Source organism: Salmo salar, chromosome ssa14 (genome assembly GCF_905237065.1).
Source record: "Salmo salar chromosome ssa14, Ssal_v3.1, whole genome shotgun sequence".
Classification (NCBI taxonomy): Eukaryota; Metazoa; Chordata; class Actinopteri; order Salmoniformes; family Salmonidae; genus Salmo; species Salmo salar.
The window spans coordinates 73,840,021-73,856,073 of NC_059455.1; the positions used below are offsets into that span (position 1 = coordinate 73,840,021).

Genomic DNA, 16,053 nt, shown 5'->3' on the forward strand with positions numbered 1-16,053 from the left:
CATATGAACTGGGTAAATAGAACCGTGTGTACGGGATATCAAAGGTGCATGTAACCAGTTTATCCCGAATGAGACCTTAAGCGGGATATGAGCAACTATCCGGAATTCTGTGTGCATGTAAACGTGGTCATGACTGACTGCACCGTGGAGATTACAGTGGTAAATGTGGGGAAATGCGAAAGAAGGAACTCGTTGGAAAGTTGAGAGCCATCAATTATTATGGCTAGAGACTGAACAGCCGTCTGTAGATAAGATACAAAACCCAAACGAAATGATGAGGCTAAAATGTATTTTATGGAAAGACAGTGGCATAGGCCTATAGGCTACCCCCTATCAACACACACACCATCAACATATAGAGGCTAATTATTATGATTTCCAATAGGCTATGTTACTGTACCTTCCATCCAGCTGAACTATTGCTGTCGCCTTTATCCTTGAAATAAGGGACAAAGCGCACCATCCAATCGTAAACCTGCGACAGAGTGAGTCTCTTCTCCGGGACACTCTCAATGGCACGCGTGATGAGGTCCGCGTACGACTGGTTTCCCCACGCGTTCCTCCGGGACGACTTGGTTTTGCGCAGCTGGCCGGCCACGTCGAGGGAAGCCCCGGACATGCATGTAGGAGCGCCGGGTGCGATAGGGACCGGGGCGCCGGCTGGATGTTTGAGCTCTACGGGTGCGCCACCTCTTCCCTCGGCTGCTCCGCCGCGGCATGCCGGCACGTTGTACTGAAGCTGCTCTAGTTTGATAGATGCCAGGGGCAGACCTCGATTTGCTTCATCCACTCCCCGTGGGAAATCCTCAGGACACGGCGGCAGCGGCCAGGTGCATGACCGCGGCCGGCCCTCCAGCTCGTATTCATGATTGATTCCAACCTGATGCGCGTCCATGCCGTTCTTCTCCATCATCAGCATCTATCCGTCTGGATTAACGCCGGAGAGGCAAGGTCACAAACAAAGAAACAATCCACTATAATCCTCCAAATGCCTTTGGAATGGTTCAAATTGCCCAAATGTGCCTTCTTGCCTACAAGCAACTGCTACTGTCTGATACAAAAATATGATAAAACAATATCAAAAAGCCAGGAGAGGCGTGGAGTGGGATCATTCTGGAAGAGCATGTATTCTCTACGCAGTATCAGAACAGACCATAAACAATATGCATCCAGCGCGCAGCACAATAAATGAACCAGGTCCAGGTGACGGTTAAAAATCCATTCTCAAACTCATGTCCAGATTCAGTAACACGGACTTAATGAACTGTGACTAGCCTAATGTCCCTTTACAAACGGTCTGCTGCAGCAACAGTTGATTCCCTTGTCCAACGGCTATAGTGGCTGGCTGGCTTGGACGATATATTCGATCAAACCCCAGAATTAAAGCCAATCAAATTTGACTGTTTCTCACGAAGTTTCCACACGCTCACTGTTTCTGTCGTCTGGAATCTCCTCTCCGTCTCCTCTGCAGATTGGTGACCGGCTTTCACTCACACGCAAGCGCTCACGCGAAAACAGAACACGCACTCATAGCTGATAGTAACACACTGGCTGACTTTGCGAACTGCGCGCAATTACTCCGCTTAAAAATAGGCTCACTCTATGAATCATTTATAAACCCGCAGAATTCCAGACGAAAGAAAAGCCTCGCAGGCGGCTCGTGGAGCATGCTCTGTTTGTGTCTTCCTTCTCTTACGCCACGAAGACGCCCTGTCATAAATGCATTACATGTCTTTAATAACCTCCCTTATTTCGTAAGATTTTTAAATTATTACCATACCCTATTCCTTCCATATTGGTACACCAGTGTGTATCAGTCAGTGAGGCTTGAGCATCAAGCGACTAAATTGTAGCGTTGAATAAGTGCCGCTTACACATACTTAGACAAGGTTGGAACAAGGCACTCCCTGTATAACAGGTTAAGTGAAAGGGAATATCTATTCTATTCTGTATACAGCATCGTTTCACATTTCTATTCCGTTTTTATTAACAATTCTTAAAATCGCTTGAGAAATTCGATTTTATTGTTTTATGTTTATTGCTTTGGGAACAAACAATAAGGCCTAAATAAATACCAATTGATGGAACGAAATATTGTGCTTTAGCTATCGACATTGTGATGATCTTCCATGTCCTGCATATGATCGTCAGTCAAATGTTTACCTGTTGCTGAGAGAGACTAGGATGAGTATGAAATGTTCACCTCAAGAGTGCGGCATCTATAAACCTAGAATGTCTTACTGTGCACGCCAGTTCAATTACATCAACTGCCAACACTGTATTGAATAATTATAATATGTATTTACTATTGAATAAATATTTAATATAAAATTATGACCGGGTTAATTAATGCTAACAAATAAATATTTCTTAATTTAAGCATGAGCGTCTGCCAGATTCCCTATGCATATTCCCTGTGTCTGAGACAAGAAAATCAGTAAAGCCTAAATGACATATCCTTTGAAATAATAATTGGCTCGTGGTTTCATTTCATACCATGCTTTCTCTGCACGGGTATTTTCTCCCAGCAGAGAGAGAGGGGGACGGGAGCAACAGTTGTGAATGTCACACTCAATTGGCGCGCGCGGACTGCAACCATGCCCACGTCTATAGGGGGGATTCTGCCTGCGCAGTGATCCAGTAGCACTGCCTTGCATGACCCCTCATTGGGTTCAAGTTGTGGGGTATCCATACTGAACTCATTCCAACTCAAGTGTCTCTCTACTTATCACTTTATGCATTGGCTGTTATGCACATGTAGTTTGATATAAAGTTATTATATTCGACTATATTCTATTCTACTTCATTTAATTATATTCTACTATATTCTATAATACACTAAGAGTACAAAACATTAGGAACACTTCCCTAATATTGAGGTGCACCCCCTTTTTCCCTCAGAACAGCCTAATTTCATCGGGGCATGGACTCTACAAGGTGAAAGCGTTCAAGAGGGATGCTGGCCCATGCTGACTCTAATGCTTCCCACAGTTGTGTCAAGTTGGCTGGAGGTCCTTTGGGTGGTGGAGCATTCTTGATACACATGGGAAACAGTTGAGCGTGAAAAACCCAGCAGCACTGCAGTTCTTGACAAATCGGTGTGCCTAGCCCATACTACCACCTAGCCCATACTACCATACCCCGTTCAAAGGCACTTCAATCTTTTGTCTTGCCCATTCACCCTCTGAATGGCACACATACACAATCCATGTCTCAATTGTCTCAAGGCTTAAAAATCATTCATTAACCCGTCTCCTCCCCTTCATCTGCATTGATTGAAGTAGATTTAACAGGTGACATCAATAAGGGATCATAGCTTTCGCCTGGAATTCACCTGGTCAGTCTATGTCATGGAAAGAGCAGGTGTTCTTAATGTTTTGTAAACAGTGTATATTCTATAATATATTCTATTCTATAACCCCATTATCCTGTTTTCAATGGAAAATCCCCTGCACTATTGACAGCTTGGTTGTCAGGGGCAACCATATCCTCAAACGCTGGTATAGTGGAATGCTTTCATGGTGGCTAAACAGGTCTATCACAACATGAGATGTGAAAGAGAAAGAGTGGGGGACAAGAGGAGGGAAGGAGAGGGTGAGAGTGACAGAGGGAAAGAGAGAGAGAGTGGGGGGGGCAATACAAGGAGGGGGAGGGGGGGTTGGGAGATGATGTGTGTGAGAGAAGGGGAGGGTGAGAAGAGAAGGAAGAGGAGAGTGTGAAAGAGTGAAGGAGAGGGGGGAACAAAAACAGGAGGGGAGGAGTAGAGGGTGAGAGAGAGGGAAAAATGAGGGAGAGATGCCATAAATGAGAAACCGAGGGGTAATTGAAAACACATGGCCCCTGCCCTGCGGTCTGGAGAGGAGATTTTTATGCACCACAGTTAAGTTGTAACTGGAATGCGGTGTGACTCCTATCCTATGGAATGCAAACACTGAGCCACTGCCAGCTGAGTTGAGTGGAGCTGAGCGGATGTGTGTAGTGATATATCATAGCCCGTAGCAAGCTAAGCTTTTGGGCATTGGCACTGACAAACAACCATGGAAGCTCCAAACTCAAACAACAACAGGAGAAAAATCAGTGAGGGAAGATCTTTGAACCAAGCAACCTCTAGCTAACTACACTGTATAAAATAAAATAATACTGTTGTTTTAATGGTAATTTACTGGCAGCTAGTTACCTGTAAATGACTGTTTGGAATTTAAGGTAACATACTATATTTTTTTACAGTAACGTACAGGTAACTGGCCTGCCAGTAAGTTACCATAAAAACATGTTTTTTTACAGTGTACCTTACCAGGATTACTACTGATGTGTTTACTGGGATGGGATGATGATGTCACTCCCACCCTTGTGTTGAGAAACAACGACGGACTGACTGACTATAGCTCCAATTAGGCATGTCAGAAGAGTAGACTCTCACATGTACAACATGAGGCATGTCCACTGAACAAAATGTATCCTTTTAAAACCCCTTCTGAATTTGACTTTGAGAGCCAGACTGCATTCTTGCGCTGTACTGTTCAGGTACTCAACTGTGAGCCCAATCTTAGGTCTTAAGACCTTTTAACATCACTTCATCTCCCTCCCTCTCTATCTTTCTCTCTTTTTGTTCATCAATGATGTTCCCTCCCTCTAGCCCTCCTTCCTCTACAACCCACTGCTGTTACATAAGGAGAGCTGTGGGTGTTGTTTTGTGGTGCGACTTGGGGGTGTGTGTGTGTGTGTGTGTGTGTGTGTGTGGAAACAGCGGGAAAGGAAGTCTGGTTGTCTGCAGCCAGTACACAGCCCATGGTCATCCCAGGAATATGTCTCCTCCTTGGGCCTGGGCTGCCTGGAGGCCTGGGCTGCAGCCAACCATGTGGCTTCTCAATGTGACAGAACCATGGAGAAACACTCCACTCTCCTCAGCTCCTAGCCTGGTCCCACGTCTGTTTGTGTCGTTTGATGTGACAATGACCATAGCAGTTGGTTAGCATGAATAGATCTGGGACCAGGCTACTCAACTATACTTCTCTCACTTTTTAGTACTTTCCCAAAGACAAAAAGGCAGCGTTTTATTTCACTCCCAAGTATTGCCACTGGCGGTAGTGTGTTGGCTTGACAAGCACTTCCTGCCTTTTTATAGGTGGAAAGCAAACCACAACGCAAAATTGGCCCTTTGATGAATACCAATGTGGTATTAGTAATATTTTAAAGGAGCAATCTGCATCTACATTAATTTTTGGACTTATATGTACCCATTGATTCTTGAAGAATCCAACTTAAAAATGCCTCATGAGCTTAGTTCAACTGTCGTAACCCATCAGAACCCAAAATACAGTTGAAGTCGGGAGTTTACATCAACTTAGGTTGGAGTCATTAAAACTCGTTTTTCAACCACTCCACAATTTTCTTGTTAACAAACTATAGTTTTGGCATGTCGGTAAGGACATCGACTTTGTGCATGACACAAGTCATTTTCACAACAATTGTTTACAGACAGATTATTTCACTTATAATTCAATGTATCACAATTCCAGTGGGTCAGAAGTTTACATACACTAAGTTGACTGTGCCTTTAAACAGCTTGCAAAATTCCAGAAAATGATGTCATGGCTTTAGAAGCTTCTGATAGGCTAACTGACATAATTTGAGTCAATTGGAGGTGTACCTGTGGATGTATTTCAAGGCCTACCTTCAAGCTCAGTGCCTCTTTGCTTGACATCATGGGAAAATCAAAAGAAATCAGCCAAGATCTCAGAAAACAAATTGTAGACCTCCACAAGTCTGGTTCATCCTTGGGAGCAATTCCAAACACCTGAAGGTACCACTTTCATCTGTACAAACAATAGTACGCAACTATAAATACCATGGGACCACGCAGCCGTCATACCGCTCAGTAAGGAGACGCGTTCTGTCTCCTAGAGATGAATGTACTTTGGTGCGAAAAGTGCAAATCAATCCCAGAACAACAGCAAAAGACCTTGTGAAGAAGCTGGAGGAAACAGGTACAAAAGGTTCTATATCCACAGTAAAACGAGTCCTATATCGACATAACCTGAAAGGCCGCTCAGCAAGGAAGAAGCCACTGCTCCAAAACCGCCATAAAAAAGCCAGACTACGGTTTGCAACTACACATGGGGACAAAGATCTTACTTTTTGGAGAAATGTCCTCTGGTCTGATGAAACAAAAATAGAACTGTTTGGTCATAATGACCATCGTTATGTTTGGAGGAAATAGGAGGAGGCTTGCAAGCCGAAGAACACCTTCCCAACCGTGAAGCACTGGGGTGGCAGCATCATGTTGTGGGGGTGCTTTGCTGCAGGAGGGACTGGTGCACTTCACAAAATAGATGGAATCATGAGGCAGGAAAATTTTATGGATATATTGAAGCAACCTCTCAAGACATCAGTCAGGAAGTTAAAGCTTGGTCGCAAATGGGTCTTCCAAATGGACAATGACCCCAAGCATACTTCCAAAATTGTGGCAAAATGGCTTAAGGACAACAAAGTCAAGGAATTGGAGTGGCCCATAGAAAATGTGTGGGCAGAACTGAAAAAGCGTGTGCGAGCAAGGAGGTCTACAAACCTGCCTCAGTTACACCAGCTCTGTCAGGAGGAATGGGCCAAAATTCACCCAACTTCTTGTGGGAAGCTTGTAGAAGGCTACTCAAAACATTTGACCCAAGATAAACATTTTAAAGGCAATGCTACCAAATACTAATTGAGTGCATGTAAACTTCTGACCCACTGGGAATGTGATGAAAGAAATAAAAGCTGAAATAAATCATTCTCTCTACTATTATTGACATTTCACATAATGAAAATAAAGTGGTGATCCTAATTGACCTAAGACAGGGAATTTTTACTAGGATTAAATGTCAGGAATTGTGAGAAACTGAGTTTAAATGTATTTGGCTAAGGTGTATGTAAACTTCCCACTTCAACTGTACAAGGTTGTTTTACTCCAATGTTTGTAAACAAAGTAAACGTAGACAAACACTATATAGCCTCAAACATGGTTAAAACAATCATTTTGATATCAAGGATGGTCAGTCCTTGCAGCCATAAATGTGTCTATGAATTTGAGAGTGGTTACATTTCTCCGGGCCCATTCCTCAGCTTTTTACCCAAACAGGGGTAGGAGTATGCTTGTTGTTGTTTCAACTGCTGATTCCCGCTTTAAGAATTCCCCTTCAGCACACAGTGTTTCGTGTTCAGTGTGCCCTGTGTGTGTGTTGCAGACAGACAGTCTTCCCTCTGCCACACCTGCCTAAGAGAGATTTATCTAACACTATCCGACACCTAGAGCTAATCCGGTTTCAGGTTGCACCCTCATCCATGAAATCCACTCACACAGGGAGAGAAAATACACAGTGATGCAGCGCAGGCAGAGGTGTTACAAAGATAATCTTCCCCCGTCACTTTCGTCCTCTGGTTTAAAGGAAACAGAAAGGAAATTTCACAACTAAAGAATTACAGCAGTCAGATGGATGCAACCAGAGCCATATTGTATGGTTGAGAGGGATGAGGGAAAAGAAATGAGAAATAGGTCTGGCTGTACAACCGATTGGCAAACGTACTGCAAATTGAGAAATCATGTGACTAAAGTGATTCAAAAGAAGAAACTACACTATGAAACAAAGATATATGACAAAGAAGGATAGTAAAAAGCTTTGGAGCCGCTTAAATGAAATTTTGGTCAAAAAGGCAAACTCCGCTTCACCATTCATTGAATCATATGGCTCTTTAGTGATTGTTTCATTGGCAAGATTAGTGTCTATGTATGCGGATGACTCAACACTATACACGTCAGCTACTACATCGACTGAAATGACAACAACACTTAAAGAACTGCAGTTAGTTTCAGAGTGGGTGGCAAGGAATAAGTTAGTCCTAAATATTTCAAAAACTAAAAGCATTGTATTTGGGAAAAATCATTCACTAAACCTCAACTAAATCTTGTAATGAATAATGTCAAAATTTACCAAGTTGAGGAGACTAAACTACTTGGAGTAACCCTGGATTGTAAACTGTCATGGTCAAAACATATTGATACAACAGTAGCTAAGATGGGGAGAAGTCTGTCTATAATAAAGCGCTACTCTGCTTCTTAACAACACTATCAACAAGGCAGGTCCTACAGGCCGTAGTTTTGTCACACCTGGACTACTGTTCAGTTGTGTTGTCAGTTTTCAACTGGCTCAGAACAGGGCAGCACGGCTGGCCCGTGGATGTACACAGAGAGCTAACAATAATAATATGCATGTCAATCTCTCCTGGCTCAAAGTGGAGGAGAAATTGACTTCATCACTACTTGTATTTGTGAGCGGTATTGACATGTTGAATGCACCATGCTGTCTGTTTGAACCACTGGCACACAGCTCGGACACCCATGCATACCCCACAAGACATGCCACCAGAGGTTTCTTCACAGGCCCCAAGTCCAGAACAGACTATGGAGGTGCACAGTACTACATAGAGCCATGACTACATGGATCTCTGTTCCACATCAGGTAACTGATACAAGCAGTAAAATTAGATTGAAGAAACAGATAAAAATACACCTTATGGAACAGCGGGGACTGTTAAAAAACACAAACAGACACATGTATACAAACACACGATAACATACGCACTATACACACACACGTTATAGATATGTGTTAGTAGAGTCGGGGCCTGAGGGCACACACAATATGTTGTGAAATCTGCCTTGGTAGCAACTAATGAGAATCCATAATAAATACAAATACATAACTGGATGCAACCACGAGATAAAAACAGGCTATTCAGGTTAGTAGGGAAATAGGGAATGGTGAATAACCTCTATTTGTTTTACAGTATGTATGCCCAAAAGGCAAAGCAACTATTACGTGTAATATAAATACACAGTAAATGTGTGATTGAATTGACCCAGTCCTGTGGACCAGGCATCCAATTCAGTTTCCAATTCAGTCAATTCATGAATCAAAACAATTCCTCATAATAAACAACAGGCAATTTATTAATGAATCATTTACGTTCATGATTCTGAACTGTCTCCAACCCGGCTGTATACATTTAAATATCCCTCCCTTGAATAGCAGGAGTTCCCATGAAGTGATCTGACCGCTGTGGTCTGCTGCCCTAGCAGTGATCCCATAATGGACCTGGCTGGCCTGCCTAGTTTACTGTACACTGGAGGAAAGTCCTTGAGCTGGCTGACTGACCACCACAGCTCAGTCCACAGGGTGGAGTAGAAAACAGTTGCAGTTACTGCATAATGAAGTCATTCCCAGGGTTCAAGGCACAACTACTCATGAGAGAAAGACTGCCTACACTCTGCAGAAGTGAGCACTCGTTCACTACCCCTCAATGTGATCTCACAAATGGACTAGTGGAAATATGTTGGATTCTACCTCTAGCACATGCCTATACCAATTCAATGAGGGGAAGTGATCAAATGCACACTCCAGGGGAGAAGAGAAGGGAATTGGATCAGAACGACTCAGGGGCCTGGTAGGGATGTAGAGGTATAGAACATTGGGTGTGACAAGGTGGGAGAGGGGTAGGCGGCTTTGTGAGGGACGTCACCGGGTGCTTTCCACCGTCTCCCCTATCTCAAAAAATTCTTGAGAGTTCCGCTTCACTGCATGCGACAGGCGATTGAGGTGATCAGGGCCGGTGCAGTCTCGCCACCCCTCCTTCACTCAGCTGTCTCAGCAGGTCACCTGTGGCCCCTGAAGCCTTCAGGGGCCGCTACATCACAACATGTGAGTTGCATAGTCAATATACTAATAGATGCTGATGGATAATATACCAGTATTACAGGTAGTATCTTTTAGTCTCCATTTTGCATTTCATGTGTGAAACTACCAGGAAATATACTTGTCTCAGCCTATACATTCCTGTGTTAAATCATGTGAGGCGGGATTTATTTTCTCTGTAGTTTCTATTATCTCAGTGGTCACAGGTTAACACAGAGGAGAGTGAGAATGGAAGAGAGAGATAGAGAGAATAACAAAAATAATACTTGGATTAGAAAGAAAAAAAAAATTGAGTTCAGAGGGTCGTATCTCATTAAGCAATTGAGAAAGTTAATTAGGCAGTGCTGATAATTATTGCCATGGCAACCTGAGCGAGCTCATGCAAATTTGATTAAGGAGTTGCTGGTTGTTTATCTGCACTGGTGAGACAGAGATGGCGTTCCAAATGCCAGCCTATTCCCTATGTAGTGAACTACTTTTGACCAGGGCCCTGTTCACATTAAGTGCACTATATAGGGAATAGAGTGCCATTTGAGACAAATACAGAGACAGCATAGCAGGGCCAGCGAAGAACCCCAGAGACCCCTACAGGTGAGGTGGTGTAGCTGCATGTTCTCTTACTAAACCCACTCCAGAGTTTCTCTAAATAAGATCACCTCATGGAGCAGAGCATGACTATGGTATTGCCAACATTCCTTTACAACAGACTATCACAAGCATTAAGATGTTACTAAAATATATAATACCAGCCAAAAGGCAAAAAAACTGATAGCTTTGCTACTGACCCTCAAAACTGGAAACAAAGGCACAGGATGTGGGTCTTTGATTGGCCTTCATCACTGTCCTTTTAAAATCAACAATGATCAGTTCAATTCACAATATGAATCTTTGACTGACTATATTATGAACCCAATGTCTGCTACCATCTATTCATTGATACAGAACACTAACAATAATATATTTCCTAAATGGATGAATCTACCTAATAAAAGGTTTAATTTTCCTTCCTAGATGGAGAACATTTGTGAAACTGGTATGAGTTGATAGTAATCCATCGACGTAGGAAGACATCGGGTTGTTTCTAGATTCAACAAAAGAGAGCAGATCACAGTACACGTTGCCCTCTGGTGGAAAAGAGATCAACAATTAGAACACAACATTCAAAATGAGCGACATGTTGACAGAATCTAGTAGAATCCAACACTGCATTGACCATGGAAATACAAGTAATAAAAATGAGCCACATTGTAGATAGCAGTGATCAGCAATCAAATTCTATCTATGGGAGTACAACAATTTAATTGATTTATTCTTATTCCCATAAAACTACAGATTGGTTTTGCGGACAGATTGCTTTTCAAATAGTTTTTGCTTTAACAAACCCACAAGTAACAATTAGAAATAAAAAGAGAGACATGCGTAAAACTCATCACCTTGGAAGAGTAACTGACACATTTTACATGTTCCCAGAACGGACAATCACATTCAGTTAGCGGAAAAATCCATTCATTAGCTGAAAAATCCCTTCATTAGCCATCCCAGGAGCTTCCTCAGTAGATGGCATCGTGTAAAGTAAAAAGGTAAAACTGGGGACATGAAAGCAACACAGCAGAGACCCAGTGGGAGATTTCTCTAGGGACTAAACTAATCCTCCTCTCCCACCATCATCTCACACAGCAAAGAGAGGAGTATGGATTATTACTGTTTATTATACAAATATCAAAACAAAGATATTAATTGTAATTACCATCATGTCACTGTTTAAACATTTTTTTAATGTATTCTTCTTAACTGAATTTCATACATATCTGCCAATAATGGGTTCCATTTCAACCAACCGTCAAATAATTGTATAAAAATAGCAAAAACATAACGACTGTCTCACACACAAACTGGTTTGTTTCTTCCTAATTTCTTTAAAGCCAATTTGGACCCTCAGTTCATAGCCTTGTCTGAGTGGATTACTAAAACGTCTAGCAGTCTCTGTCTGGTTAACGTTACCCTCTGTCTTGACAGTAAGATGGTTTTCAGTGAAACCAACGGCACTTCAAATATCCACAAAGTCAGAGTGAATAGCACATTTATAAGATTGTTTTTTAACAGAGCGGTGTTTCATTTAGTTTAGAATAATAAATAAAACTGTAAAACAAATGGTTCATATGCACCAATCTGTTACAGTAAGTCTTATGATAAGCTTCAAGAAGTCTGCGTATGTGTATAGGTTAAATTAGTTTAAATAGCATTTTAATCTGAGCTCAGACAGACACTACTTTGTCAGTACAAGTGAGATGAGCAATAAAAAACAAAACATGTAATAATATACATTTGAAGCAGACAGACCAACAACAACAAAAAAACATCCAAACCAAAATAATATATTATTTTTACAAACGTCTCCCTATATCAGGGTTGCTTATATATCCCTTTGTCACAGCTTGTACAGTACAGGAAGTTTTGATTGGTTGTTCAGAGATGTGACCACTCTCCTAACTAATACTAACCCCTCCCATTACATTGTCCAGGGAGGTGCTATGTGCAAATTTGAAATGGCACACTATTCCTTATATAGTGCATTAACTTTGGCCAGTAGTTCACTAAGGGAAATAGGGTGCCATTTTGAATACGACCTATATCAGAAGAGAAGGCGTGGGCTTCTTCCCTGGCCACGCCTCCTTGGCGTATTTCTTCTTGCGTGGTTCGTTGAGCACCTCGGTCGTGTAGGGTCCAGGGGCAGGATTAGCAGCAGGGTTGAGGGTGACGGAGGGCTGTGCTGAGGCTGAGGTGGGGGAGAGGTCCACCTCTGGAGCAGGGTTAGGGAAGACCAGCGGCTGGCCTCCTAGGATAGTAGCTCCAGCCTGGGCCGCGGTGGGGAGGGAGCCGGCCTCTCCACTGGTGGGTGGGAGGTCTCCATAGAGCCCTCCACTGAAGGGGAAGTTCTGCATGCGTCTGGCCACAGAGTCCTCCAGACCTAGTGTAGCGTTACCCTCCATCTTCCTCTTCTGATTGGGTAGCAGGGTTTAGGTGGGAATGAGAAGATTGAAGATGGCAATACAGAGGCGTCAGTTATAAAGCACTGTGAAGTACTCTGACAAATGTTTTAAAAAAGGGATTTATAAATGAAATGGGATTGATTGATATGATCAATCTCGATTTGTCAACATACAACCACTTTTAGCATAGATTGATTGCGATCGGTCAACACCAAGGTTATTATAGTTGCTTTTATTTCTATTCTTTTTTTAATTTGAAATTCAGTTTACTTTCAGTTCTTTTTCAGACCTGATTTGCTCATTTGTTTTAGTAGTATACAAATATTTGTATTTTGTTTTTATATTATTTAGATTCAGTTTTAGTGTTAGGAACAGAAATCATGCATTTGTGTTGTATAGTAATAAATAAGGTGATGGTAAGGTCATAGATAGGGTTAGGTTTAAATTATTCATTCAATCTCATTTTGACTTGGAATAGGAATGCAAAAAATATGGTAGAAAGAAACTCTCATATCCATGTTTACACCAATCCTATGCTTTTTTACTTTAGTTGTACATGTAAGAAGAATATAAGGTATTTTCATAGATATCGGTTTTACCATTTAGAAATGAAAGCACATTATGTACCTAGTCCCCCATTTGAAGGTCTCATAAGTATTTGCCCAAATTCACTTATATGTGTATTAGAGTAGTCCCCAAATTTTGGGGGGTTTTGTTTCAGATTAAGTTGTGCCCAATAGAAATTAATGGTAAATAATATATTGTCATTTTGGAGTCACTTTTATTGTAAATAAGAATAGAATGTTTCTGAACACCTCTACATTAATGTCGATGCTACCATGATTACAGATAATCATGAATGAATCGTGAATAAGGATGAGTAAGAGAGTTACATAAATAAGGTATAAATAAATAAAAAGCTAGATACATTTACACACCAGCTTCAGTAGCTTGAAAACACCATTTACATTTTTGCCCAAAGTAAGAAAAAGGAAACAAAAAAAAGCATAAAGTAAGAGATGGACTTGAAGAAGTAAAACAACTTTTACAATTTTTCCCAAGAATCATCCCCGGCATAAAGTAAGAGATGGACTTGAAGAGGTTTACCTTGATAGGGACAACAGCAGTCTGTACCATGTTCCTGAAGCGCCCTACTGACGGGTCCACATCCTCTGTAACAAGAAAACACACAGGATTACATTATTCATTGTGTGTTCTTGCATGTCTGTGTGCAGGCGTGTGTCTATGTGCACGTGAGTGTCATCATCAACCCTAACTACAGTAACACACCTGGGTTGATGACCTCCTCCTCCTCGCTGAAGGAGACCCTGCTGCTCCTCCTCTTCCTCTTGGGCCTCACGATGTCCAGGTTTCCATCCTCGATGGTCAGGGTGGAGATACGCTTGTTGTGGGCCGTGTTGAACTCTGTCAGGTTCTAGAACAGGGGAAACAAGAGGATAGCTGTGGTCAGGGTCATCAAACAGATCGAGAAACAAGAAAATGATACTACATAAGTTGCTTGCACAAGACATGAATCTCTCTCCCAAGAACACATGACACACCCTTACCTCCAGCTCGGTCTCCTCCTCAGGTAGACCCAGTAGTCCTTTGAGCTCCTCATCCTCCCCTGCCTTCACCTCTCCCCCAGGTATGGTGCTGGTCTGGGGCTGGGGCTTCTCTCTCAGGGTGTAGACCCGTGTGGACGCCCCGAACGACATAGTGGAGTCGATGGGCACCTGCTGGGGCTTGTGGGGCTCCAGACGGATATGACCGAGAAACGTACCATGAGCTGAGGGGACAGTGTGACATGGATTGTCCTTTTTCGAAATTTCACTTCATGTTGACATACTATATATTGTATTTGTCATCTACAATGATGTGGCATGACCCAAATCTTTTTGTACCAGGGCCCAGCAAGCTATGGTTCTCTTTCTTGAACGAATATTTACACTGAAACAAACACTTGACAACTAACTTAAGTGTCAGACGACCAAGGAACACTGCAGGATACTAAGCAGTACTAGATACTCACTGCTGTTGAGGTCGATCAGGAAAACCCTCTTGAGGTGTCTGTGGTAGACCAGGGCTGAGTGGACACGAGAACACGACTGGTGATCTATGGTGAAGTCACACACGTCTGGATTCCGCCCAAACAGATAATATTTCTTCTCATCAATGATTAGCTTCTACAAAATGAAAAAAAGGCAGGATGAAATGTGAAGAGTTGCCCATCTCAGGTCATGGACTGGTATTGCAATTGTTCTGTATATATATATATACACACAAAATATGTTTTATTGTCACATACACTAGATAGGTGCAGTGAAATGTGTTGTTTTACAGGGTCAGCCATAGTAGTATAGTGCCCCTGGAGCAAATTAGGGTTAAGTGCCTTGCTCAAGGGCATTTTAGGGTTATATTACATGTAGGTCTTTGACAGCCTTGGAATCCAAGGAGTCAATTGATACAAGCCATGTATTCTGCACACAGGCATTGCTCTTGCTTCTTCTATGTGTGGTTATTTTTGGTCCAGCACCAAAAGCTGTTATTGTCATAAAGGTGGAAGTTGGGGTCAGGGTTAAGACTAGGCTAGTAGACTTACCTCTACTAGCTTGTCTCCCTTCACCACATCTAGATGGAGTCCAGGGGGAGGTTTCCCTGCCCTGACAAAATACACATACGGCAGACACGCACAGTGAACGTTAATTGCATGCCATAATTATGCCTTTATTCAAGACTGTGGTTTCACTGCCTTGCTGCAAAAGTAGTTGAACAAGACTATGGGTTTGCATGCCATTTCTTCTAATAATTTGTGTAAACTGCCCAAGCAATATTCTTACTGTAATTCTTATCTCGGGAAAGGAATAGGATTGCAAATCCTGCATAACAGTAAGCATTCGGGAACACCAATAATGTTACGCCATAGACCTTTATCAAACCTTGACGCTGGATTTCACTGACAAGTTAACGTTAGTTAGTAGAATGTTCTTCAACAGCTAGCATACGACTGTGACTGAGCACTTCAAGATCATAGCCAAGTTAGCCAGATAGCTTGCTAGTTTCTAGTAAGTACACTGCAGCCTATTTCGATACGACTATCTTGTTTATTTCGCCGACATGGACCTTACAACACTCTACTGCATGCTTTTGATTTTTGACAGTCAAAATTATGCATTAGACATCGTCGCAGGTCTTACCATGACGGGCAGTCAAAAAGAGGTGTGTTAGTGCTTGAGTTTGCTGCCATCTTACACCGTGTACAAGTGAATGCTGGGAAAGTGAGGACTTCAGGTTCGTCTGTAGAAAGCTGGGTATCGTAGTTTATGATGAAATAC

General features: G+C 42.2%; 2 protein-coding genes across 2 annotated transcripts in view; both read right to left on the reverse strand.

Annotated features, from left to right (window-relative positions):
- Positions 1-1,675, reverse strand: part of LOC106570271 (forkhead box protein O6) — a 64,512-nt gene extending 62,837 nt beyond the window's left edge. Inside the window, exon 1 of the mRNA XM_045694784.1 lies at positions 401-1,675. Within this exon, the coding sequence (XP_045550740.1) occupies positions 401-919 (519 nt within the window). The 5' untranslated portion in view covers positions 920-1,675. The remainder of the gene's footprint in view (positions 1-400) is intronic.
- Positions 1,676-11,417: 9,742 nt separating this feature from the next.
- LOC106570277 (nuclear inhibitor of protein phosphatase 1-like) lies at positions 11,418-16,053 on the reverse strand. The gene is made up of 7 exons (XM_014142415.2): positions 15,916-16,053; positions 15,321-15,381; positions 14,751-14,904; positions 14,287-14,507; positions 14,009-14,153; positions 13,826-13,890; positions 11,418-12,727 (listed from the first exon to the last, which is right to left on the reverse strand). Exons 1-7 carry the CDS (start codon positions 15,963-15,965, stop codon positions 12,356-12,358), a joined length of 1,068 nt encoding a protein of 355 aa, XP_013997890.1. The 5' UTR covers positions 15,966-16,053; the 3' UTR covers positions 11,418-12,355.